Raw genomic sequence first — 23,943 nt, 5'->3', positions numbered from 1 at the left:
TATGCATCAAAAATATTGGTAGTGGAGGCAGATACAATAGAGGGTGTTTATGAAACTCTCAGATAGGTACATGATGTGTAGGGAATGGAGAGTTATAGACATTGTGTAAGCAGATGAGATTGCGTTCAACTCAGCTGAAGGGCCTGTTCCTGTGCTGACTTGTTCTGTGTAAATGCTGGGACTGTTCGGCCTGAAAAGATATACTAACCCTCGTGCTAATCCCTGTGAATGGTTACTATAGTTATTCACAGGGGAATCTCGATCAACTGGGTAAGTGGGTCAAGGAATGGCAAATGGCGTTTAGATAGGTGTGAGATGTTGAATTTCAGGAGGCAAATGAAGACAGGACTTTCACAGTGAATGGCAGGAATCTGGGAGTGTTGTAGGAGAGGGACCTAAGGATATAAGTGCATGGTTCCCAGAGAGTGGAGTCATAAGTAGACAGGGAGATGAAGAAGGCATTTGGCACGTTGGCCTCATCAGCCAGAGCACTTAGTATAGGAGTTAGGATGTTATGTTGCAGGTGGTGAGGCCACACTTGGAGAACTGTTCTGTTTGGGTGATCCTTTTAAAGTTGCTATGAGCTGGAAAGAGTGCAGAGGAGATTTACAAGGATGTTGATAGGACTTGAAGGACTGAGTTATGGGGAGAGGCCAAGGAGATAGGGACTTTATTCCTTGGAGCATAGGAGACTTTACAGAGGTGTGTACAGTCATTAGCAGTGAATGTAATAGTCTTTTTCTCTCAGGGTTGAGGAGTCAAAAACTAGAGGGCACAGGTTTAAGGTGAGAGGTAAGAGATTTCATAGAAACCTGAGGAGAAATTTTCACCCAGAGGGTCATCCATATACAGAACAAGCTGCCTGGGTGAGTGGTTGAGGCATGGACATTAACAACATTTAAAAGTTACTTGGACAAGTACACAGAGAGGAAAGGTTTAGTGCAGGACTTCCTAGACTCCTTGGTTAATGGTAGGGATCTATGGCATAAAGGTTGGGAACCCGATTTGGAGAGATATGAAAAAATGGGACTAGTTCAGTTCCTTAAGACCTTGCTAGGACCAGCTTCCCGAAAAGCTTGCTTCCGTCTGTGTGATTGAGACTTTGACCAGGAAATTACTGATCCAACATTTGTACTGTGTTCAGGGACAGCGCAGGTGGGTAGAAGTAAGCCAGCCAGCCCACGTGAACATGAATACAACAGGGTACACTCCAGTTCCACATACACCCCACATCCACCACATAACCTTGCCCACATCTACAGGTCAGGAGTGTGATGGGACAATCTACAGTTTCCTGGGTCCAACCACTCTTGAGGAGCTTGACACTGTCCAGTCTGCTTCCTTGGCTCCCCATCCACCCCTACCCTCTCCCCAAAACACATTTTCCATGTGTGGTACATGCAGCCAGCCACGTGAGTTAACCTTCCCAACCCCACGCTGATTCTGTCACCCAAAGACAGACAATGGCCCCGTATCCCAGAGCTGAAGGAAAAACATGTGTTCAAACAACTCGCATTTATATTGAGAGAAATGCAGATCACAAAGTACACACATGAGACACGTGTGTGCACACACACAGACAGCAGCCCGACAAGAGTTGATCATGTACACAGTGAGGTGCAGATAAACCGAAAACGCAGATGGCAGGTGCGGACACAAGATGCTGTGTGCATGGGAGGGGCAGGGGCTGTACAAGGCGAGAGACTGAACCACATGCGGACACAGATGCGGGGGTCGAGACAGAGATGGGTGTGCATTTTACAGGAGGGGAAGGCAAGGTTCAGGTTGACACTGGCAAACACACCCAGGCACAAGTCAATACACGCTTCTCCCTCACACAGACACACTCAGGGGCACACACTCTCACAGTCAAACACAGTTAATCACTCTTTTAGCCCACATAAGCACGCGCGCACACACACACACACAGATTCTTAAGTACATGAACTCTCATGCACTTTCACACAATCACGCAAGTCCACACACACACATACTCTCACATACACCTGCAGAAGTTAGCCGCGATGTACCCATCTGCTCTCACACACGGAGAGGGAAGGGTGCACTTGGGCCATTCCCCAGCCCACCCCCCGATGCGGGGAGATCCGCAGACAGCAATGTTTTCCATGGTGGATTGGCAGGGCTGGAGGGCAGCAGTCACTATGCCTCCTCCTTCTGCGGAGGTCATGTGTAGAGGCTGAAGTCGATGCGGCGGGAACAGTAGAAAGGGGCAGAGGGCTGCCCCACCCTGCGGCAGTACACACCAGACCCAAAGAAGTCCTGGTCAGCCCAGTCCTGTGGGGAGTGAGAATGGAAAAGTGTCAGTGTGGGATGGGTGGGGCAGGAAGGAAAAAGGGTGGGGAAGGTTAGGGAGGGGGGAAAGGGACACACAGGATGTAGAATGGTGAAGAGATTCAGAGGAAGGAGTGTGGGGAAGGGGAAGGGTTGGGGCAGGGGTGAGAGGGGATCAAAGGGGGGAACTGGGGAGAAAGGGGATGGGTGTAAGGGGAATGAGAGGAGGGAAGAAGGGATGTGGGAGAAAGGCTGCTCACACCCACCCATCCACTACAGATACTGCAGCACCCCTGAATTTCCATGGGCAGCGATAGGGACCCACAATTGAGATCTTCCTCCAACCCTCCCCCTGACACGCAAGGCCTTTCAGCAATCGATGTAAGTGTGAAGAGACAAAGGTTGGCGGAGAGATCTCCTCCCGGCAGGCGTGTACCTGCATCTGGGCGCTTGAGAAGGGGCCATAGATCTCTGCATCATCTGTGTTCTCCCACTTGTACTCCCACATCACATCTGGAAGCTCAACCGGGCAGGAACCTGGGCAGGAGAGAGACAAACAGCCTGGTCATTGTACAGATCACCCCTGAGAGAGAGGGGCTGAGAGACACCGGTCAGTGTACAGATTTCCCCGACAGAGAGAGGGATTGAGAGACAGCAGTCAGTGTACAGATTTCCTTGTGAGAATGAGGGACTGAGAGACATCAGTTCGCATAGAGATCTCTCTCTGAGAAAGAGGGACTGAGAGACACCGGTCAGTGTACAGATCTCCCTGTGAGAGTGAGGGACTGAGAGACCCTGGTCAGTACACAGATCTCCCTCTGAGAGACACTGGTTAGAGGACAAATCTCCCCCCCAAGAGACATTAGTCAGTGTACAAATCTCCCTCTGAGAGAGATGGACTGAGAGACTCTCGTCTGTGCACAGATCCCTCCCTCCCCCCCCCCCCCCCCGTCACTCACCCTCCTCTTTTTCCTGCCTCGATGCCAGTGCTGTTTCATCGATCTGTTCCGCGAACATGTCGATACTGGGGGTGTGTTCTCCTTTGGAAGGAGGCTTATGGCTCTCGCCCTTCTTCAGCCGGTACCCCAGCCTCTCATAGGTGTGCTGGTAGATTTCGAACTCACCCCAGGCCACCATCTGGTCTGCTAGCCCCGTTAGCCGATCCAACTGCTCCTTCTGGCTGGGCTTCTCCTCCCCTCCCTCCTGCACCTCCTCCTCCTCTTTCCCCTCCTTCTTCCTCCGCTTCCTCCGTGACTCCCAGGGGCGCTTTGATCTGCTGCCAGCACCCCCGCCCAGCCGTCGCAGGGCACCCGCCACTGTCTCCCCAGGTTTCAGCAACTCTAGGATGCCGCGAAGGAGAGTCCGCACGTCGGCTGGGGCTTCCGTTCCTCCCGTCTCTGGGTCCTGGCGGGCTGGCCTCTCCTTGATGCGAACCTGTGGGATGGTGGATGTGTTTGGGAGAAGAAAAGCAATGGGAGGTCAGTGCAAGGCCAGAGTCTCCTCCTCCTCCTCACCCACTGAACACAGGAAGCCAACATATCCCTGACCATGGCCAGGACTGTTTTCCCATTAAGTCCCGCAGAAGTTGGACAGGCCAGTCATCAAGACCTCTCCTCGCAGAATCTGCTCCACCCCACCCACTGAATCTGTTCACCCACTCTCTTGGTGTCCCTGCCCAATTTCTGCATTAATACATTCTGAAACCATGTCAACTCAGGGTTTTTCATGGTCACACCTCCTGACCTTGACTATTTCTCCATTTAAGCCACATAGGAGGAGGAGCAGACCAACCACATCCCCCCTCGCCTGCCACCTACTGATGTATTCTGCCACAAGAGCAAGCCAGGGTTTGAAGAGAGCTGGCACAGTCCCTGACCGTGACCCAGATGGGTGAGACCATGGCACCACCACAGCTCCCATCCGTTGTATGTACACATTCAGCCACCGTAATAACAATATAAAACAGTACAAGCTGTTAGCCTACATTTTCAGCTACTCCACAATCAATCTAACCCTCCCCACCCACATAACCCTCCATTTCTCTATCATCAATGCGACTATCCAAGAGTCTCTTAAATGTCCCTAACGTATCTGCCTCTACCTCCACCCCTGGTAGTGTGTCCCATGTACTCACCACCCTCTGTGTATAAAACCTACCTCTGACATCCCCCCTATACTTCCCTCCAATCACCTTCAATGGATGTTTTTTGTATCGGTCACTGCCACCCTGGGAAAAAGGCGCTGACTTTTATAATCTCTGCTTCTCATCATCTCGTACACCTCAATCAAGACACTTCTCACTTCCTTCACTCCAAAGAGAAAAGCCCGAGCTCACTCGAACTTTCTTCGTAAGACATGCCCTCTAATCCAGGCAGCATCCAGATAAAACTTCCTATAATGACCAGAACTGGACACAATACTCAAGGTTTTTTGAGAAAGCCAGCACATCCCCTGACTGTGACCTGGTTGCTTTTTTACCTCTGCCCTTCAAGTCTGACCCTCCCCATCTGATCTGCTATCATTGATATCGTCAGCCACTCCACAACAACTCAGTATTGGGTGGGTGCAGAAAGTCGACACAGCTCCCCACCTCGCCCTGAACTGTTTTATTTAGAGTGTTCCCTGTAGAAGGACCAGAGGAATTTCAATCCTGCTCAGCACCCCTCCACTCTTGGGCAGAGCATCAAGATTCGGAGTGTATCAGGACAGAGATGAGGAGAAACTGCTTTGCTCAGAGAGCAGTGAATCTGTGGAATTCTCAGTCCAGGGAAGCAGTGGGGGCTGCCTCATTAAATACATTTAAAGCACAGACAAGTGGATTTGTTCAATTACAGTTGATCAGGAAACGGAGGTGATGCCACAGCCAGATCAGCTGTGATCTGACTGACAGCAGTGCAGGCCAAATAACCTTCTCCAACACCTCCTTTTCACGTCGATAGAACAGTACAATGCAGAAACAGGCCCCTCGGCTCACAAGGTCATGCTGAACTAATTACATTAGTAATTAAAGACCCAACTAAATGAATCCCTTCTGCCTACACAATGTCCATAACCCTCCATTCCCTGAAGATCCATGACTGTCTAAGAGGCTTTTAAACACCTCTATCACATCTGCCCCCACCACTACCCTGCTAGCATCTGCCAGTCACCCACCACTCTGTGAATAAACTTGCCCCGCACATCTCCTTTGAACTTTCACCCTTCACTTTGAATGTATGCCCTCTGCTATTAGACATTTCATCCCAGGGGAAAAAATATACCGGCCGTCTATGCCTTCCGTGCCTCTCACAATCAGGTCTCCCCTCGGCTTCCGCTACTCCAGTAAAACCACCCAAGTTTGTCCGACCTTTCGTTATAGCTCATGCCCTCTAATGCATGCAACATCCTGGTGAACCTCTTCTCCAAGTGGGGAACACCCTCTCCAAAGCCTTTAACTGAACCAGAACTGAATGCAATACTCCGGCTGCAGGTTCACCGGAGTTTATAAAGTGGCAATGTATCTTCCTGAATGTGGAACCCAGTACCTGGACTTTCTTTGCCAGCCTGTCAACCTGTGTGGCAACTTTCAGGGAGCTGTGGACGTGCACCCCAAGATCCCTCCGTACATCCTCCCTGTTGAGGGTCCTGCCATTCACTGACTACTGTCTCTGGACCGTGGCTGTACATTCTGCCACTCGGGGGGAGTGAGCCGACACAACTTCGGGTAGCGACCCACAACATTTTTCATTAGGAGTATACTGAGTAGAAGCAAGAACAGGCCATCTATTGCATTCTGCTTCTGCTCATGTCTAACCTCTATATTTATACATTTTCCCACTTTACAATAACTCTCGGGCTTTGGGATTAACACAACTCCCAACTGAGACTCTCAGAGAGTACATGCCAGAGGAGCAGTTGAAAGCCTCTTAGCCCCTTCACCCTGTTCTCCCTGCACTTTTGTCTAATCTCCGCATTCATAGGCTCTGCAACTTATTTGTGAAAGGAAGTGATTAGAAAACCTGGGGAGAAATATTTAAATCTAGGGAGGGTTTGACAGTTGAGCAAGCGAGGAGTGCAAGTAGATCAGGAAAACTCGAGTGAAACATTCACAACAAAAGAGGGGCTTTAGTGAGCGGCGAGAGGAAGTAATCAGGCAGTCTACTAAGCTGGAAGAACAGGCAATCAGGAAAGCTCCTGAAACATTTAAAAATGTTGAAGAGTTTCAACAGTCAGTAATCGGGAAAGCTTGAGTGAAATCAATGGAGAACAATCATGGGATGGCTTTAAGAGGGAGGAGGGAGAGGCATGAATGCTCAGTTGGCGAGGGAGGATGCGTGTTGGAGCGCCAGTTGAACATAGAGGGTCCAGAGTCCCATCACTTGGAAGGCCCCAGCCTTTCCTCATCCGCTCACCCAGTCAATGTTGTCGAGCCAGTTGTCACGTATCTCGCCCTCTTTCTTAAGGAAGTAGTTGCCCTCAGAGTCGAAGTGGCCTTCCTCCATCTCCTCCTCCAGGTTGAAGGGGGTGATCTTGATGCCCTCGTCATAGTCGATGGTGGCTGACTCCTGACCTGGAGTGGGTGATAGTGAGGACAAGAGATGGGCCTGATTAGTGGCTCGGAGGGAAGGGGTAGAGAGCATTCCTCCCACCCCTCCCTCCTCTCCCAACACTCCATTCCTCCCACTACCCCTCTCCCCCATTTCCTCACCACCCACCCCTCACTCCCTCCCCACTCTCCACTAATCTCATCCACCTCTCCCTGCAACCGTCCCTCACTCCACTACCTCCTCCATCTTCTTCCCCACCACTTCCTCCCACCACACCCTCCACCCACCCCACTCCTCCTCCCCGTCTTCTCCCCACCACCCTCCCACTTTTTCCCAATGCTACCTCCTCCAACTCTTCCTTTCCTTCTCCCCCTCACTCTCCCTCTATATGTCCCACTCTCTCCAGCTTCCCTCTCCCCTATCCCTTCACCCCCCTCCTTCTCTCCCTCTCCCATCCCTCCCACTATTCTCCACCTTCCCCTCCATGAGATGAGAGACTGCAGTAGTTGAGGGGTCCATCGCTGTGGGGTCAGTGTGGATAGACCCGACCCTCATCCCCAGCTCACCCTCAATGTCCTCAGTGGCCAGCATGTCATACTTTGTGGAGTCTCCCTCGTCCCCTTCTTCCTCCTCATCGCTGTCCAGTGAGTGTTTATCCTTGAAACGGCTGCCGGGACCCCCTCCGTTCATCGGGACCTGGGGGGGAGTGGGGGAAGAAAATGGCAGGAGAGTGGGGTCGAGGGGGAGGTGAGAGAGTAGGAGAAGGAGTGGAAAATGAGGGTAAGGGAGTTAAATGAGGGTGGGGAGAGCATGGGAGTGAGGGGGGAAAGGGTGAAATAGAGGGGCAAGGGAGAGAGAGGGTGAGTGTGGCAAAGGAAAGGGTATTGTGGGAGAGAAAGAGAGCAGGATGGAGGTGGGAGTGAGGGGCAAAGGGGGGGAGAGATGGGGTAATGGTGAAGCAGTGTGGAGGAAGAGTCAGTCAGTGGCAGGTCTCAGCAGCAGACAAAATTCCGTAAGGAAGAGCCCCCTCCCTCTGAAACCCTTTACCTGCTGAAGCCGCTCCTCTTGGTCCCCACCGCCAACCTCAAACGACACTTTACGTTTTGACATCTTCGCCACTTGGAGCTGCTCAGGAGATAAATGATGATTGTTAATAACTGCCAGGGATACTGTAATACAGTACAGCACAGGAAGAGACCCTTCAGATCATGATGTGTACCAAACTTAATTACAACACCTGACTAAACTAATCCCTTCTGCTTACTCAGTGCCCACGTCCCTTTCTGTCCTATCTGAGAACCTCTTAAATGCCTCTATCGTACCTGCCTCCACCAGCACCCCTGGCAGCTGATTCCAGGCACCAATCAATCTCTGTGTGGGAAAAAAAAGCTGGCCCCACACATCTCCTATGAACTTTCCCCCTCCTGGCTTAACTGCGTGCCCTCAGGTATTAGACATTTCTACCCAGGGGGATCTTCCTGCTCTTATAATTTTATAAACCTCTGTCAGATCTCCTCTCAATCTCTGCCACTCCAGAGAAAACAAGCTAAATTTGTACATCATCCCCTTCTGTCTAATGCAGGCAGCATTCTGGGAAAACTCCACTGCACCTTCCCAAAGCCTCCATACTCTTCCTTTAAAACAGCATGTCTCTCTATTCTGACCCACCCATCTTTCTTTCTCTCTCTCTCACTGCCCCAACTCCATCTCTTTCTCTGCACCATTCTACCTCCCCTCTCTCTCTCTCTCATCTCTCCCTCTCCACATTTGGGCACCATGGCAGCGATGGTTAGCGCAATGCTATTACAGCTCAGGGTGTTGGAGTTTGGAGTTTGATTGTGATGTATGCTCTCCCCATGAGCGTGTGGGTTTCCTCCAGGTGCTCTGGTTTCTTCCCACAGTCCAAAGACATACCAGTTAGTTAACTGATCATTGTAAATTGTTGCATGATTAGGCTGGGGTTAAATTGGTGGGTGCAGCTCAAAAGACTGGAAGAGCCTGTTCTGCACTGTGTCTCTAAATAATTTAAATCATTCTCCTTGGGGAATAGCAACACTGAGTACTGTACTCATTTTTTACCTCACCCACTTTTTGACACAAGGCAATGAAATCCTTCCTTTAATGGTGCCATCTAGTTACTCTTTAAATGTATGTACAGAAAACCTAGGGATTCTTTTTAATCCTACTCACTGAGGACATTTCATGGTCCCTTTTAGCCCTCCTGATTCATAGAGCAATACAACTTGATTCAAGCCCTTTGACCCAGCCGGTCCCAATTTACTGTGCTTGGCCCATTTCCCTCCAAGTCCCACCCATCCACGTACCTACCCAAGTGCTTCTGAAATGATACCAATATACCTGCCTCAACTCCCTGCTCTGGCAGCTTGTTCTGTTAACTCACCTTCTGCTACAGGTAAAAGTTGCCCCTCAGGCTCCTCATTGTAACTGAACTCCCACCACCCCCCCCCCCACCTAGCACTTTAGCCAAGGTCCAGCTTTGCCCTTGTCTTAAACATCTGAGGAGTTCTCTGAAGAACTCAGAGAGTGGGGGGAAGAGAGATCCTTTACAAGTTTGCTGCCTGGGTCTTGAGTCCAGCAGGGAGTCAACGTTGCACTTGTACGTTAAAGATCTCTGAAGGAAGTTTCAGAATCAGAGTCGGGTTATTATTACTGACGAATGTCATGAAATGTGCTGTTTTGTGGCAGCAGTATGATCTAAGACATAAAATTTACTCCAGTTTACAATAATAAATAAATAATGCTAAAGAGGAATAGTGGGGTATTGTTTGTGGCTAGTTCTGAAATCTGAGCAGAAGAAGCTGTTCTAAAAACACTTGTGTAGAACATGATGAAGAGAACTTGGCTCTAAGGTGCCCCTTCCCTCTGCTAGCCTGCAGGTCACCCTTGGGCAAGGTTTAACACCTGCTTAACAACACCCCCACTGATCAGGGTCACGTGAAGTATGGGAGCAGATGGTAGATGGTCATATGAGCCATTGGTGCATATCACAAGTCCTGGTTGTGTGACTTCTGACACCAGGCAGACAATCTCTGATAATGTAGACACTGCCCAGAAGAAGCCAATGTCAAACCACTTCTGTAGAAAAATTTGCCAAGAACGATCATGGTCGTGGAAAGACCGTGATCACCCCTGTCATATGACATGGCACATAATGAACAAAGATCAATCTAACCCTTCCTTCCCACATAACCCTCCATTTTACTTTCACTCACATGAATATCTAAGAGTCTCTTAAGTGTCTCTAATGTTTCTGAGTCTGCCACCAACCCTGGCAGGACATTCCATGCAACCACCACTCTGGGGGTGAGATAAAAACATCTCTGACACCCCCCTATACTTTCCTGCAATCACCTTAAAAGTATATTTTCTGTTATTAGCCATTTCCACTCTGGGAAGAAAGTCCCTGGCTAGTCACTCGATCTATACCTCTTATCATCTTGTACACCTATCGTCCGCCTTCACTGCAAAAAGCCCCAGCTCGCTCAGCTGAAGGTAAAGATTAAACGGTTATTGATTAGTCAGTGGGTTGAGGGCTACAGACAGAAGATGGGAGAATGGGATTGTGACCCCACATTAGGGGAGGGTGATTAAATGTCACAGCAGATCACCCGACCAGGTTCATTTGCCAATACGAGGTTGATAGTGGCCCCTTCCCTACTTGGACAACCTACATACTGTGTCAAGGAACTGCCGAGATGTTCCTGAAAAATTCTGCCCCATCTGAGCCTCCAGCACTGAGGGTCCTAGTCTTATTTACTTACTGTCCATTACACCACTGCCATTTAGGGCAGCAATGAAGGTCCTCCATCTCTGTCTGTCCTTGGCCATCGTACCGCTGTACACAGACATAGAAGGATTCTTCATTGCTGTTTCTGTAACAATTTTTTTGACCAGTCAGGGTTATTAGCTCTGAGCTGAACTCCCAAACCTGAAGGACCGGTGGACCACTCTTAGTACCAGTTTGGGATGGGTGACCCTACCAAGAGAGAAAGCATAAAGCTCTGAATCCAGCCAGCATAGCTCTCCGGGTCTTTGAAGTACGCACCAAATCCTACAAGTTCGCAGTCCTCTTCAAGGTAAGGGTCCCAGTCCATACAGAGGAAATTAAGGCCACCCATTCCAACTACCTTGTTCCTTAGTCAAAGGAATTGATTAGGGATTTCAGGAAAACACACCAGTTCTCACTGTGGGGTTAGTGGTGGAAAGGGTGAGAGGTTTCAAGTTCCTGGGTGTCAACATCCTAGGCCCACTGTACTGATGCAGTCACGAAGAAGCCACACCAATGGTTATACTTCATTAGGAGTTTGAGTTGATTTTGTTTGCCATCAAAAACGAACAAATATCTTCAGATGTGCAGTGGGAAGCAATCTGACTGGTTGCATCACCAACTGATATGCAGGCTCCAATGCGCTGGATCGCAGGAGGCTGCAGGGCTGTAGAGTTGGCTGGCTCCAACGCGAGCACAACCCCACCACGGAGGCCATCTTCAAAATGCAGTGCCTGAAGAAGGTGGCATCCCTCATTACGGACCCTCACCTTCTGGAACATGCCCTGTCGTTACTACCATCAAGGAGACCGAAGACCTTAGGAACAGATTCTTTCCCTCTGAATGGTCAATGAGCACATTGTTCCTCATTATTCCTCTTTTTCACATATATTTACATGCATTGTAAATCAGAGTAATTTGTTATGCCTGCACCATACTGCTGCCACAAAACAACAAATTTCACAGCTTATGTCAGTGATAAATAAAACATTTCTGTTCCTCTACATCCCACTTAACCCTATCATAGTGACTTCACCTTTCCTAAAGCATATCTTTCTTCGTCACCACTCTAACAACCCTATTCAGATGTTGTGCTAACTAGTTGCATTACGGTCTGGTACTGCAATTGGAATGTGCAGGAATGCAAGAAGCTGTGGAGAATAGAGGACTCAGCCCAATAAATTACCAACACATCCCTCACTACATCTGGTGTGTCTACAGGAGGTGCTGACTTTCAAGAAGTCAACATCTATTATCAAAGATACTCCCTGCCCTGTAAATGTATTGTCTCACAGCACCCAGTGGGCAGAAGTTGAACTACCAGGTTCAGGAACAGCAACCATTTGGCTCTTGAACCAACCTTCACAATCCTAATCACTGTCTCAATATGCTGATGGCAATACAAGGACACTTTGCATCACAATGGACTTCAACTTCCTTTGTCCTAATTGTGTTCCCTCTTGTGAAGTCCGTTTTGTCTATGTTTTTCTTGACAATGCTGCTTATCTCACTCGGTGCCCGAGATGCAGCTACAAATATGTGTCACCTCAGCATACGTGTCTCCGTGTGTTATGTGGTGTGGACTCTACCATAGCAGTTAGCTTGACACCACTACAGCTCAGAGCGTGCCAGAAATCAATTCCAGCACCCTTCTACGAGGAATCTGTAGTCCTCCCAATGGAATGGATGGATTTTCCCCAGTGTCCCACAGTCCAAAGACACTGATGGGTTAATCAGTCCCGTGATTAGGTTAGGATTCAATGGGGGCTGCCAGAGCTGAGTGTCTTGGAGGGCCAGAAAAGCCTACTCCATGCTGTATCCCTAAGTAATAAAATTAATAACAAATCCCACTTTGACATTCCTGAGCTCTAAACATACTGTCTCAGCGGATGATCCCTTCAGACACCTCCTCCCTATTCTACAGCCCTCTCTTTTAATCTGAACAATTGAACTGTTGGTCATGTTCTTCTCTTAGCCAAGTCTCTGTAGAGGACACATCATAGTTTAACACACTAACCCCGACCCTAAGATCATCTGCTTTCCACAGAAACTTAAAAAGCCTAGATCCAAGGAAGTACCCAGGATTGTCCTACTCTCAAAATGTATGTAGGTAGGACACACACTGTGCATGGTGGGGAGTATCAAGCGTTGGTGGTCGGGGTATATATTTTTCTCAGAGGTAGGGGAAAATATAGAGTCTTGGATTCTGGAAGAGATGAAAGAACAATGGTCTGGAAACGGGAGTAAAGTGTGAGAGGGTCAGTACAGAGGAGGTGGGCCAAATGGCCAATTTCTGAGCGTTGTTGCCCGTTCTGGGGCTTCAAATGCCGTGAGTACAAACGAATGCCCAACAGCGGCTTTACTGTGGTTTACATTTCACTGGGCTGTCCCGCTCCGGAATTTCCACTATCATTGGCTTTCTACCCTATCCCGCTCTGATGAGGGCTCTTCGCCTCTCCCACCACAGGGTCTGCCTGGCCTGCTGCGTTCCGCCAGCATTTTGTGCGGGTTCCCACAGACTCGTCCTAGCTTTGGTTAACAACTGGCAGCTGCCGTCCCCGCCGCGCATGCGCACACGGCTCACGTCGGCTCCCACGGGTGCCCGCGCTTGCGCACTCGGCCTTCCCAACCTGGCTGACGGCCGTCCCGCGTCTGCGTACTCCAGCCTCGGCGCAAACCACCCCCCCCCCCCCCACCCCCGCTCAATCCTGCACGGACAGTCTTCCACGCTGTGCCAACGCGGAGAGACAAGAATAAGAATTAGGACGCTGGGGTGTCAGAAGAAGGCGCCAGCGCTGCACGGTAGAATGGTAGTTGCCCCGTTACCCTCCCCCTCCCCCAATCGATGTTTTACCCGCCTCGCTTTCACGGCCACGGCCTACTAGCATCCAACGCGCTGCTGGGCGGGCCTTCCGCCGTGGAGGGGAAGTGGTCACCAGGGCAACCGTCCATCATAGTTATCACCACCTTCTCACTGGGCTGCGTGAAACATCCCGCCCCTCATTCCATCCTACTACCACTCAAGGCACTGCTAGATGATCACGAGCTATCACTCTGCAGTTTCATTGGGCCGCGGCCATGACAGAGTGCGCTTTAGGCCTCTCCCCGTAACTCTCCGAGAAACGACCCGCCCCCCTAAACGACACTTGACGGATGGCGCCCTCAGCCATTCAGGATCCTCCCACCGCCCATCAGCGACCGGGGAGCACCGTCACTAGGGGCAACTGTCCATCATTAGCGGTTCCTAGGTACTGTACCCGGACCGGATGCTGGAAGGCTTCATTTTCGTCGTTCGGGGCACTGAGGGTAGAGGCGAGGCTGCATATGGAGTACTCTATGCATTTCTGGTTGCCCTGTTATTAAAATGGGAAGAATGCAGAAGAGACTCACGAGGATATTGCCGGGACTCGAGGGACTGAGCTATAGAAACATGGAAATCTACATTCGGCCCACGATGTTGTTGCTGACCATGTAACCAACTCTAGAAACTGCCTAGAATTTCCCTACCGCTCAGCACTCTATTTTCCTAAGCTCCATGTACCTATCTAAGAGTCTCTCAAAGGACCCTATTGTATCGGCCTCCACGACCGTCGCCAGCAGTGCATTCCACACACCCACCACTCCGTGAAAAACTTCCAAGTATCTTAAAACTCTGCCTTCTCGTGCTCGCCATTTCAGCCCTGGGAAAAAAGCCTCTGGCTATTCACAAGATCAATGTCTCTCATCGTCCTATACACCTCTATCAGGTCTCCGCTCATCCTCCACCCCTCCAAGGAGAAAAGGCCAGGTTCACTCATAAGGCATGCTCCCCAATCCAGGCACCATCCTTTAAAATCTCCTCTGCACTCTTTCTGTAGTATCCACATACTTCCTTATGGAGTTATGGAGAGAGTTTGGGACTTAATTTCATGAATCACAGGAGATTGAGGGGTGACCTTATATAACTGTATAAAATCACGAGGACATTGATAAGGTAAATGCAGTCTTTTTTCAAAAGTCAGAAAATTCAAAACTAATGGGCACAGGTTTAAGGTGAGAGGAGAAAGGTTTAACGAGGCAGGTTTTCCACACACTGGGTAATGGGAATATAGAAAGTGATGCCCGAGGAAGTGGGAAAGGCGGCTAAAATTAAAACACATTTGGGCAGGTACATGGATAGGAAAGGATGAGAGAGCTAGGAGCTGAATGCCTTAGAGGGAATCTTGGTCATCAGGGACCAACTGAAGATTATCCAGGCTACATCTAAGGATCAGTAGCGGAGAGGGTCAGCAACTTCAAATCCCTGGTTAGAAACACAAGTAGACAGGGAGGTAAAAGCACACTGGCCTTTGGATGAGGCACTGAGTACAGGTGTCAGAATGTCATGTTACACATTCGTGAGACAAACATAAATAGTGCAAGATGAAAAAGGGATAATAAGGGAATGTTCCTGTTCCCAGACGTGGAACAGAAACTGCCTATGGCTAATATATGTGGCCATCCATACCTCTTCTCTACCCATCCACTGTTAAAAGTAAATTCATCATCCAAGTATTTGGTTACCTTTTACCTTACCTTTTGCTATCTTGCCATTGTAAAGGATTGAGTTGTAAAGAGTCCGTGAAAGTGAGTCTGAGGTCCTAGAATCAGTTGAGAGTTGAGATGAGCAGAATTATCCACACCGGTGTTTGAAGGGTAATAACTGTCCCTGAACCAAGTGGTGTGGGTCCTGAGGCTCCTCGACCTCCTGCCTTGTTCTTCATGATTTTATACAGCTATACAAGGTCACCCCTCAGTCTCCTGTGCTTCATGAAATAAAGTCCCAACCTCTCTCCATGAGTGAGAAGAGAGCATAGCCGGGATAGTGGGGTCCCGGATCATGCTGCTTTCTTGTGACAGCGCTCTGTGCAAATGAGTCAATGGTGGGGAGGGCTTCACCTATGACGAACTGGACCCATTTGCTGAAAACGGATAGATTGAAGTCCCCTTTGATCAGAAAATGACTCGGGGAACTGTGTTGATGGTAGTGTTACGTACTCGTGACACATGACAGTGGTGCCCTTGTCATGTGACTGGGGTTGAAGCTGTACTGGTCTTGAGGTGATGGTCTTGTGATGGTGGAATGATGTCATTTTCCTGCCAGTAGAGATCATGTGACGGGTTTTTTTTACAGGTTATAAAAGGTAGACCCCACCCTGTGGGGAGGGGCAGTTCATGGCTGGATTTGCCAGGTTGACTTCATGCCGCTGCGTGTTTTAAGTGATGACGCAGTTTAGTTGAAGGATGAAGTTTTTATTTAATGCCTAAAGTTTAAGAGGTCATTGCCAGCAGGTTCTTTACGATCCTGTTAGTTCGAAATTAGTGGAGAGTGAAGATTGGAAGTTGGAAGTTAAAGATCGAGGAGAATCGCTTCCTACGGTGAAACGGGGGCGACCTTTGTTTGATCCTTATTTGGAAGGATTTCGTTGACTATCTTCGTGTTAATCCCTAGGTTTAACTAGAAAGGATTGAAGGTAGTGGAGAAGGAAAGGTCAGTACCTTTAAGCCGTTCTGTTTCGTGAATTCTTCGTGGGAAGTTCGACGTCGGGGATCGGAGCAAGCGACGTGAAAGAGAACCTAAATCGTCCTATAAAGTCTCTCCTTTTAAATGGACTGTGAGCATATCGAACTTTTGGCAATACCACTTTTAAAGAACTGTTTTTGCAATATCACTTTAAGAACTGTTTGGGCTGCCGCTCAGCAGCTGTTTCCGGTTACAGTAGTGTTTGTTTACTTTTGGGGGGTTTGTTTTCTGTGTTTAATAAATGTGTTGTTTGTTATAAGAAACCCTTGCCGATCTCATATATTTATTGTTGCCTGAATACGTAACATTAAATATGGGGGCTCATCCGGGATTGAATCATTTGAGTTTAAATGCTTGCTGACTTTTAAATCGGTGTTTTGGAAACGGGGATTACTCGGTTCTTTTGTTTGGCTTGTTGTGGTATTTGGCAGCAATGAATATTGATGAGTTTCTGGCTTCGCCAGCTGCGGAGGTGTTGGCGAAGGCGAAAAAAACAGGTGTTTGAGATAGCTAGTAGATTGCGACTTAAAGGTATTTTGCAGACTACTTCTAAGGCTGTGATACAGAGAAAAATCGCGTCACACTATGTGGATTTGGGTGTTTTTGATGAATCGATTTTAGAGTAGTTTCCAATAAGTAATCTGGAGATGCAGTTGCAAATCGAACAAATGAAATTGGAGAGGTGTAAATTGGAGGTGGAACAAAAGCAGAGAGAATTTGCATATGCAATGGAGGAATTAAAGTCTGGGAATCAGTCTTCTGGTTCTAAAAAACCGTTTCTTGCTAGTCAAGAAATTAAATTGGTCCCTCCATTTAGTGAAACAGAAGTGGAAAGGTATTTTCAACATTTTGAAACTATTGCTCGGATGTCAGAGTGGCCGAAAGATAAATGGTCAGTGTTGTTACAGAGTGTAATTAAAGGCAAAGCACAACAAGTTTACACAGCTTTAACAGCTGCGCAAGCACTTGATTATGATATTGTAAAGAGGCATATCTTAAATGCATATGAGTTAGACACAGAAGCATATAGGGAAAGATTCAGAAGTTTGAAAAAGTCTGTGGAAAAAACTTATGTGGAATTTGCCTATGATAAAGCTATGTGTTTTGAGAGATGGGTTTCTTCTAAAAATGTAAATGGGGACTATGATACATTGAGAGAGCTGATTTTAATGGAGGAATTTAAAAGAAGCATTCCTGTTGAAATAAGGACCTACTTAAATGAGAGGGATACTGATAAATTGCAGGACTGTGCTAAATTAGCTGATGAGTATGTTTTGATCCATAAGAATAAATTTCCTCAGGGCAGAAATTTTAAGAGGAAAAATAACATGGAGACTCCAGGTAAATCAGAAATTAAATCAGAGGTTAATGAGAAAGTTGATGAGAAAGGAAAGCCTGTGAAGGAAAGACAGTTTGGTCTTACTTGTAACTATTGTAAGAAGCCTGGCCATGTAATAGCTAACTGTTTCAAATTGAAAAAGAAAGAGAAGGAAGCAGTTCCAGATGCTTGTGTGCAACATACTGAAGCACCTGTAAAGTTACAGGGTTTGATAAACACAAATGAGGCTTTGTTAGAGTCTGACCAAGTTAAAAAGGGATATGATCATTTTATAACTGAAGGGTTTGTATCCTTGAAAGAAGGATCTACTCTGGTGCCAATAAGAATCCTTAGGGATACTGGTGCTTCTCAATCATTGATGTTAGACAGTGTGTTGAAGTTTAATGAAGAGTCTGATACTGGTGAGGTAAATTACATAAGAGGTGTTGGAAGTGATTTTATGCCTGTACATTTACATAAAGTAAATTTAAAGTCGGGGTTAGTTACTGGATTTGTTAAAGTAGGATTACAGCATAGCTTACCTGTGAAGGGTATTTCTTTATTGTTAGGTAATGACTTGGCAGGTGGACAAGTTTTTCCTGAAGTGCATTTGACAATGGAGTCAGAGGAACCAGAGTTGAATTCTAACACAGATTCTTCCTGTGTTGTGACTAGAGCTATGGCTAAAAAGATTGATGCGCAGAATGAAGTTGTTACTCAGGACTGTTCAACTCAGGATTCGAGTTTTGAGGATGTGTCAGAGACTTTCTTATCTTCGTTGTTTGAACAAGATTCTGGGAGTAAGTCTGACTATAAAGATTTATCTTTGTCTCGGAAGGAGATGATAGCAGAGCAGAATAGAGACTCTGAGATTATAAAATTAAAAGAGCAGGTTTTACTAGATAGTGAAATTGATAAGGTGCCAGTAGGATATTACTTGGAAAAAGGAGTGTTGATGAGGAAGTGGAGATCGCCTACAATTCCTGCAAGTGAGGATTGGAATGTTGTTTACCAGGTAGTTGTTCCAAAAGCTTATCGAAATGAGATTTTGACTTTAGCTCATAGTGTGCCTTTAGGTGGACATCAAGGGGTAAGGAAAACTGTGGACAAGATTTTAAAACATTTTTACTGGCCTGGTCTAAGAAAAGATGTGGCGATGTTTTGTAAAACGTGCCATTCTTGTCAAATTGTGGGTAAACCAAATCAGGTTACACCAGTAGCTCCATTACAACCTATCCCAGCATTTGGTGAACCATTTTCTAAAGTTATTGTAGATTGTGTTGGTCCATTACCAAAGACAAAAACTGGTTATCAGTATTTGTTGACTATCATGTGTACTTCTTCTAGGTTTCCAGAGGCAGTACCACTTAGGAATATAAAAGCTAAGACTGTGACAAAGGCCCTTATAAATTTTTTTACTTATTTTGGATTACCTAAGGAGATACAAACTGATCAAGGCAGTAATTTTATGTCTGGATTGTTTCAACAGATAGTTTATAAATTGGGAGCTAAGCAAATCACTTTGTCTGCATACCATCTGGAATCGCAGGGTGCCTTCGAGAGGTTTCAGTCTACCCTCAAGAATATGATTAGGACATTTTGTGTGGAAAATGAAAGTGACTGGAATGAGGGTATAAACTTACTTTTATTTGCAGTAAGGGAATCGGTACAGGAATCTTTAGGTTTTAGTCCATTTGAACTTGTGTTTGGGCATAGAGTTAGAGGACCTTTAGCTTTATTGAAAGAACAGTGGATTAATAAGGAAATACACACTAATTTGTTGGACTATGTGTTGAAATTTAAGGACAGGTTACAAAAAGCTTGTAGCTTAGCTAAGGAAAATTTAAAGTTGGCTCAGGAGAAAATGAAGACTTGGTATGATAAAGACGCTAGGATGAGGATGTTTAAGCCTGGAGATAAGGTGTTGGTTCTTTTCCCAGTGCAGACAAATCCTTTACAAGCTAGATTTCATGGTCCTTATGAAATTGTGTCTAAAATCAATGATGTGGATTACGTGGTAAAAACTCCAGATCGTAGAAGGTCAACACAACTTTGCCATATAAATATGTTGAAACCATATTTTGAGAAACAATCTGATACTGTGACTGTTGTGGTTAGTGAGAATGAGTTTGATTTAACTAGGAACATGATAGATGATTCATCTGACTTTCATTCTAAATCCAACATTGTTTCTGTTAGGTTACCAAATTCAACCATTCTGGAAAATATTGATGAAAAATTAGCACATTTACAGTTAGAGCAGAGACAACAGATGAAGGAGTTGATTTTTAAATATAGGGAGTTGTTTCCAGATGTTCCGAGAAGGACTACTATAGCTTCACATGATGTAGATGTTGGGGATGCCAAACCTATTAAACAACATCCATATAGGATGAACATGAAAAAATGTGAACTTGCTGAGAAAGAAATTGAATATATGTTAGAGAATAATATCATTAGACATTCTAACTCGAATTGGAGTTCGCCATGTGTTATGGTGCCAAAGCCAGATGGTAGTATTAGGTTTTGTACGGATTATAGGAAGGTGAATGCTGTAACGAAAACAGATGCATATCCAATTCCTAGAGTAGATGATTGTGTAGATAAAGTTGGAAAAGCAGTTCCTTACAAAGATTGATTTATTGAAAGGGTATTGGTGTGTTCCATTAACGGACAGAGGTAGAGAGATTTCTGCATTTGTAACTCCATCTGGGTTATATGAGTATAATGTTCTTCCATTTGGGATGAAGAATGCCCCAGGTACTTTCCAGAGGATGATTAACTTTATGATTCAGGGATTGAAAGATACTGATGCTTATATTGATGATTTAGTGACAGGAAATGATACTTGGGAAGCACACATTATTGCGATGGAGAAATTGTTTGAAAGGCTTTCAAAAGCTAACTTAACTATTAATTTAGCTAAGAGTGAATTTGGACATGCCACTGTGACTTACCTTGGTTATGTTGTGGGTCAAGGTAAGGTAGCTCCTGTTCAGGCAATTTTAGAGATTCCCACTCCGACGGGGAAAAAGACTCTCAGAAGTTTTTTGGGAATGGTAGGATATTATCGGAAATTTTTAAAGAATTTTGCTAATGTTGCCTTTCCATTAACTAACCTTCTGCGGAAGAATGAGAAGTTTGTATGGACGGTGCCTTGTCAAGAAGCATTTGAAAAATTGAAAACAATGATATGTCAACAACCTGTGCTTAAGGCACCTGACTTTGGAAAACCTTTTTCATTAGCTGTAGATGCTAGTGATGAGGCTACAGGAGCAGTATTAATGCAAAGGAATGAGGGTGATGAGGTTGATCATCCAGTAGCTTACTTTTCTAAGAAATTTAATAAGCATCAAAGAAACTATTCGACAATAGAGAAAGAATTGTTATCTCTTGTTTTAGCTTTGGAATATTTTGAGGTATATGTTAGTACAACTCAAATACCACTTATTGTTTACACTGATCATAATCCGTTAGTTTTCCTGAGTAAGATGAAAAACAAAAACAGAAGATTATTAAATTGGAGTTTGATGTTACAAGAGTACAATATTGTGATGACTCATATTAAAGGTAAAGATAATGTGGTTGCTGATTGTCTATCTCGATGTTGAATGTACACTGTAATTTTTTTTATGGAATGGTTTTTTTTTCAATTGTAACTCTCATACTGTATTGTGAGTTATAAGCTGTTATACGATGGTATTGTATATTGTGTATGTTATAAAATTTATATCTTTGTTTTTCTTGTAAGCAATTGTTAAAAATTTTTGTTCTTGTCAGACCAAAAATGTTTTTTTTGGAGGGAGGTGTTACGTACTCGTGACACATGACAGTGGTGCCCTTGTCATGTGACTGGGGTTGAAGCTGTACTGGTCTTGAGGTGATGGTCTTGTGATGGTGGAATGACGTCATTTTCCCGCCAGTAGAGATCATGTGACGGTTTTTTTTACAGGTTATAAAAGGTAGACCCCACCCTGTGGGGAGGGGCAGTTCATGGCTGGATTTGCCAGGTTGACTTCATGCCGCTGCGTGTTTTAAGTGATGACGCAGTTTAGTTGAAGGATGAAGTTTTTATTTAATGCCTAAAGTTTAAGAGGTCATTGCCAGCAGGTTCTTTACGATCCTGTTAGTTCGAAATTAGTGGAGAGTGAAGATTGGAAGTTGGAAGTTAAAGATCGAGGAGAATCGCTTCCTACGGTGAAACGGGGGCGACCTTTGTTTGATCCTTATTTGGAAGGATTTCGTTGACTATCTTCGTGTTAATCCCTAGGTTTAACTAGAAAGGATTGAAGGTAGTGGAGAAGGAAAGGTCAGTGCCTTTAAGCCGTTCTGTTTCGTGAATTCTTCGTGGGAAGTTCGACGTCGGGGATCGGAGCAAGCGACGTGAAAGAGAACCTAAGTCGTCCTATAAAGTCTCTCCTTTTAAATGGACTGTGAGCATATCGAACTTTTGGCAATACCACTTTTAAAGAACTGTTTTTGCAATATCACTTTAAGAACTGTTTGGGCTGCCGCTCAGCAGCTGTTTCCGGTTACAGTAGTGTTTGTTTACTTTTGGGGGGTTTGTTTTCTGTGTTTAATAAATGTGTTGTTTGTTATAAGAAACCCTTGCCGATCTCATATATTTATTGTTGCCTGAATACGTAACAGTAGGAAGGTATATTTTTGAATCAAACATCTACAAGGCAGCTTAATCCATAAGTGAGACAACAGCGTAGCCAGAGAAGATAAAGATTGACTTTATTTGTCATATGTACATCAGATCACACAGAGAAACGCATCATTTGCATCAATGACCGAGGGTGTATGGGGGCAGCCCACAAGTGGTGCCAAGCCTCTGATGCCCACAATTTACCAGCCCTAAATGTCCGCCTTGGAATGTGAGAGGAAACCCATGTAAACTTAGAAAGTCTGTACAGAGATCAGTGGGAATCGAACTCTGATCGCTGGAACTGTGAAGTGTTACGCTACCATGCAGCCCCTAAATCTAGGACTAAATATCTCAGCATTACTCTAATCAGCAGAGAATTAAACCCTTCACCGTGGGAGCTGTGATACACTCCACACGTTGAAATCCAGAGAGTCGGAAGCCAAAATAGCAAGAGGAATTGAACCAGTTAAACTCAGAAATATAGTGAACTGTTTATTTGTTTGCCTGGACGCTGTCTTACCTGTAAGCTGTGTTTATTTCCTATTCCTTAATCGTTTATGATCATGCACCAAAGCTTACAATTTCACCTTCGCCTTTCTTATACAGGAGGTACAATAACAATACTATTATTGTATGACCCCCCCCCCCCCACCGCCACTGTGCAGATCATGGTCAAATGGTCTGTGCCAACCAAGATTCCTATTTGCCCATGATTGTGCCCTGGGGAGAAAGGGCTGCATTCATTCACCCCGTCTGTCCGCCGATCCAGAAAATGACCAATCAGGTTTCATTGCACAATACAATTTAGAAATTACGATATTTTCATTTGTCTTTTTAAAAGATTAATATTAATTTTTTTGAACAAGTTTTCCAAAAGCTATCTGTTATACTTTTATTAATAATGAAGCAATGTAAATGTAATTACTGTTACTAATTCGTTAATCAGTGACCATCTCTGCTCAATATGACCATGGATTGTCAGTGAATTATCTCCAACTTGGGCGCACGCTCTCAGAAAGGTTTGACCCGCGGGTAGAGGTTCAGCACACTCAAGACAGGGAGCAAATTCGGGAAGTGATAAAGGGCCTGAGAAGCCTCAGCAACACACACAAAATGGCCGAGGAGCTTAGAGGATCAGTAGACTGTTCATTCCCCTCCACTGATCACACCAGACTTGCTGAGTTCCTCCAGCACTTTGTGTGTGTTGCTCTTGGATATTCAGCATCTCTGCTGTCTGATGTGGGGAAGGGTCACAGGGAAATGAGGAAGAGGGTGAGGGAGAGGGTGGGAGGAGGATGGAAGGGGTATGAGGGAGGAAGAGGATAGGGGAGCAGGAAGGGGAGGGAGGAGGGGTAGGAAAAGTAGGGAGAAGGGGTAGGATAGGTGGGAGTGAGAGAATTGATAGAGGGAGATGGGGTAGGGAGAGGAGTTGGAGGTGGAGGGAGGAATAGAGGGAGTGGAAGGAGACAGAGAGGGGAAAGGTGGGAAACACTAATAGCGAGGAGAGGGAATGGGAGACAGAGAGGAAGAGGGTGAAGAGGTTGGAGAGGTGTGAGAAGAAATGAGGGAGAGGGAAAGACACGGAGGGGGAGTGATGACATCTCGGAGAAAACCTCTATAAACACCCCTCACTCAGTCGAGCTCCACCAGTCTGCCAGTGGGGACGCCTCCCTCATTGTCCCTCGCCCACCGCCACTCCTCCCGTGCTCTCTCTACCCCTTCCCCGTAGCGCCGGTGGAGGGCAGCGAAGGTTCCCCCCTCCTCCTCCCCCTCTCGACGCCTCCCCCTCCTCTGCCAGTGCGAGTGTGAGTAGTGGGGTTCGCCGTG

General features: G+C 46.2%; 2 protein-coding genes across 4 annotated transcripts; one reads left to right on the top strand and one right to left on the bottom strand.

The window, feature by feature from the left end:
- Nucleotides 1-1,500: 1,500 nt before the first annotated feature.
- On the bottom strand, nt 1,501-13,543 carry cd2bp2 (CD2 (cytoplasmic tail) binding protein 2). Of its 2 annotated transcripts, none has more exons than XM_059959593.1 (7): nt 13,464-13,543; nt 7,866-7,943; nt 7,385-7,514; nt 6,684-6,841; nt 3,252-3,726; nt 2,729-2,829; nt 1,501-2,295 (listed from the first exon to the last, which is right to left on the bottom strand). In XM_059959593.1, the coding sequence occupies exons 1-7, from the start codon at nt 13,491-13,493 to the stop codon at nt 2,185-2,187; spliced, it is 1,083 nt and encodes a 360-aa protein (XP_059815576.1). In that variant the 5' UTR covers nt 13,494-13,543; the 3' UTR covers nt 1,501-2,184. The 2 variants fall into 2 exon arrangements, with proteins under 2 accessions (XP_059815576.1, XP_059815577.1); XM_059959594.1 differs by having other exon boundaries at nt 13,460-13,539.
- Nucleotides 13,307-22,061, top strand: LOC132387235 (uncharacterized). Of its 2 annotated transcripts, none has more exons than XM_059959592.1 (2): nt 13,307-13,407; nt 16,076-22,061. In XM_059959592.1, exon 2 carries the CDS (start codon nt 16,795-16,797, stop codon nt 20,101-20,103), a length of 3,309 nt encoding a protein of 1,102 aa, XP_059815575.1. In that variant the 5' UTR covers nt 13,307-13,407; nt 16,076-16,794; the 3' UTR covers nt 20,104-22,061. The 2 variants fall into 2 exon arrangements, with proteins under 2 accessions (XP_059815575.1, XP_059815573.1); XM_059959590.1 differs by having other exon boundaries at nt 13,315-13,415.
- The last annotated feature ends 1,882 nt before the right edge of the window (nt 22,062-23,943 follow it).

This window comes from Hypanus sabinus, unplaced genomic scaffold (assembly GCF_030144855.1).
Source record: "Hypanus sabinus isolate sHypSab1 unplaced genomic scaffold, sHypSab1.hap1 scaffold_1648, whole genome shotgun sequence".
In the NCBI taxonomy this organism is placed as follows: Eukaryota; Metazoa; Chordata; class Chondrichthyes; order Myliobatiformes; family Dasyatidae; genus Hypanus; species Hypanus sabinus.
The sequence above is the reverse complement of the archived record's forward strand: the minus strand, read 5'-3'. Positions and strand labels throughout refer to the sequence as shown.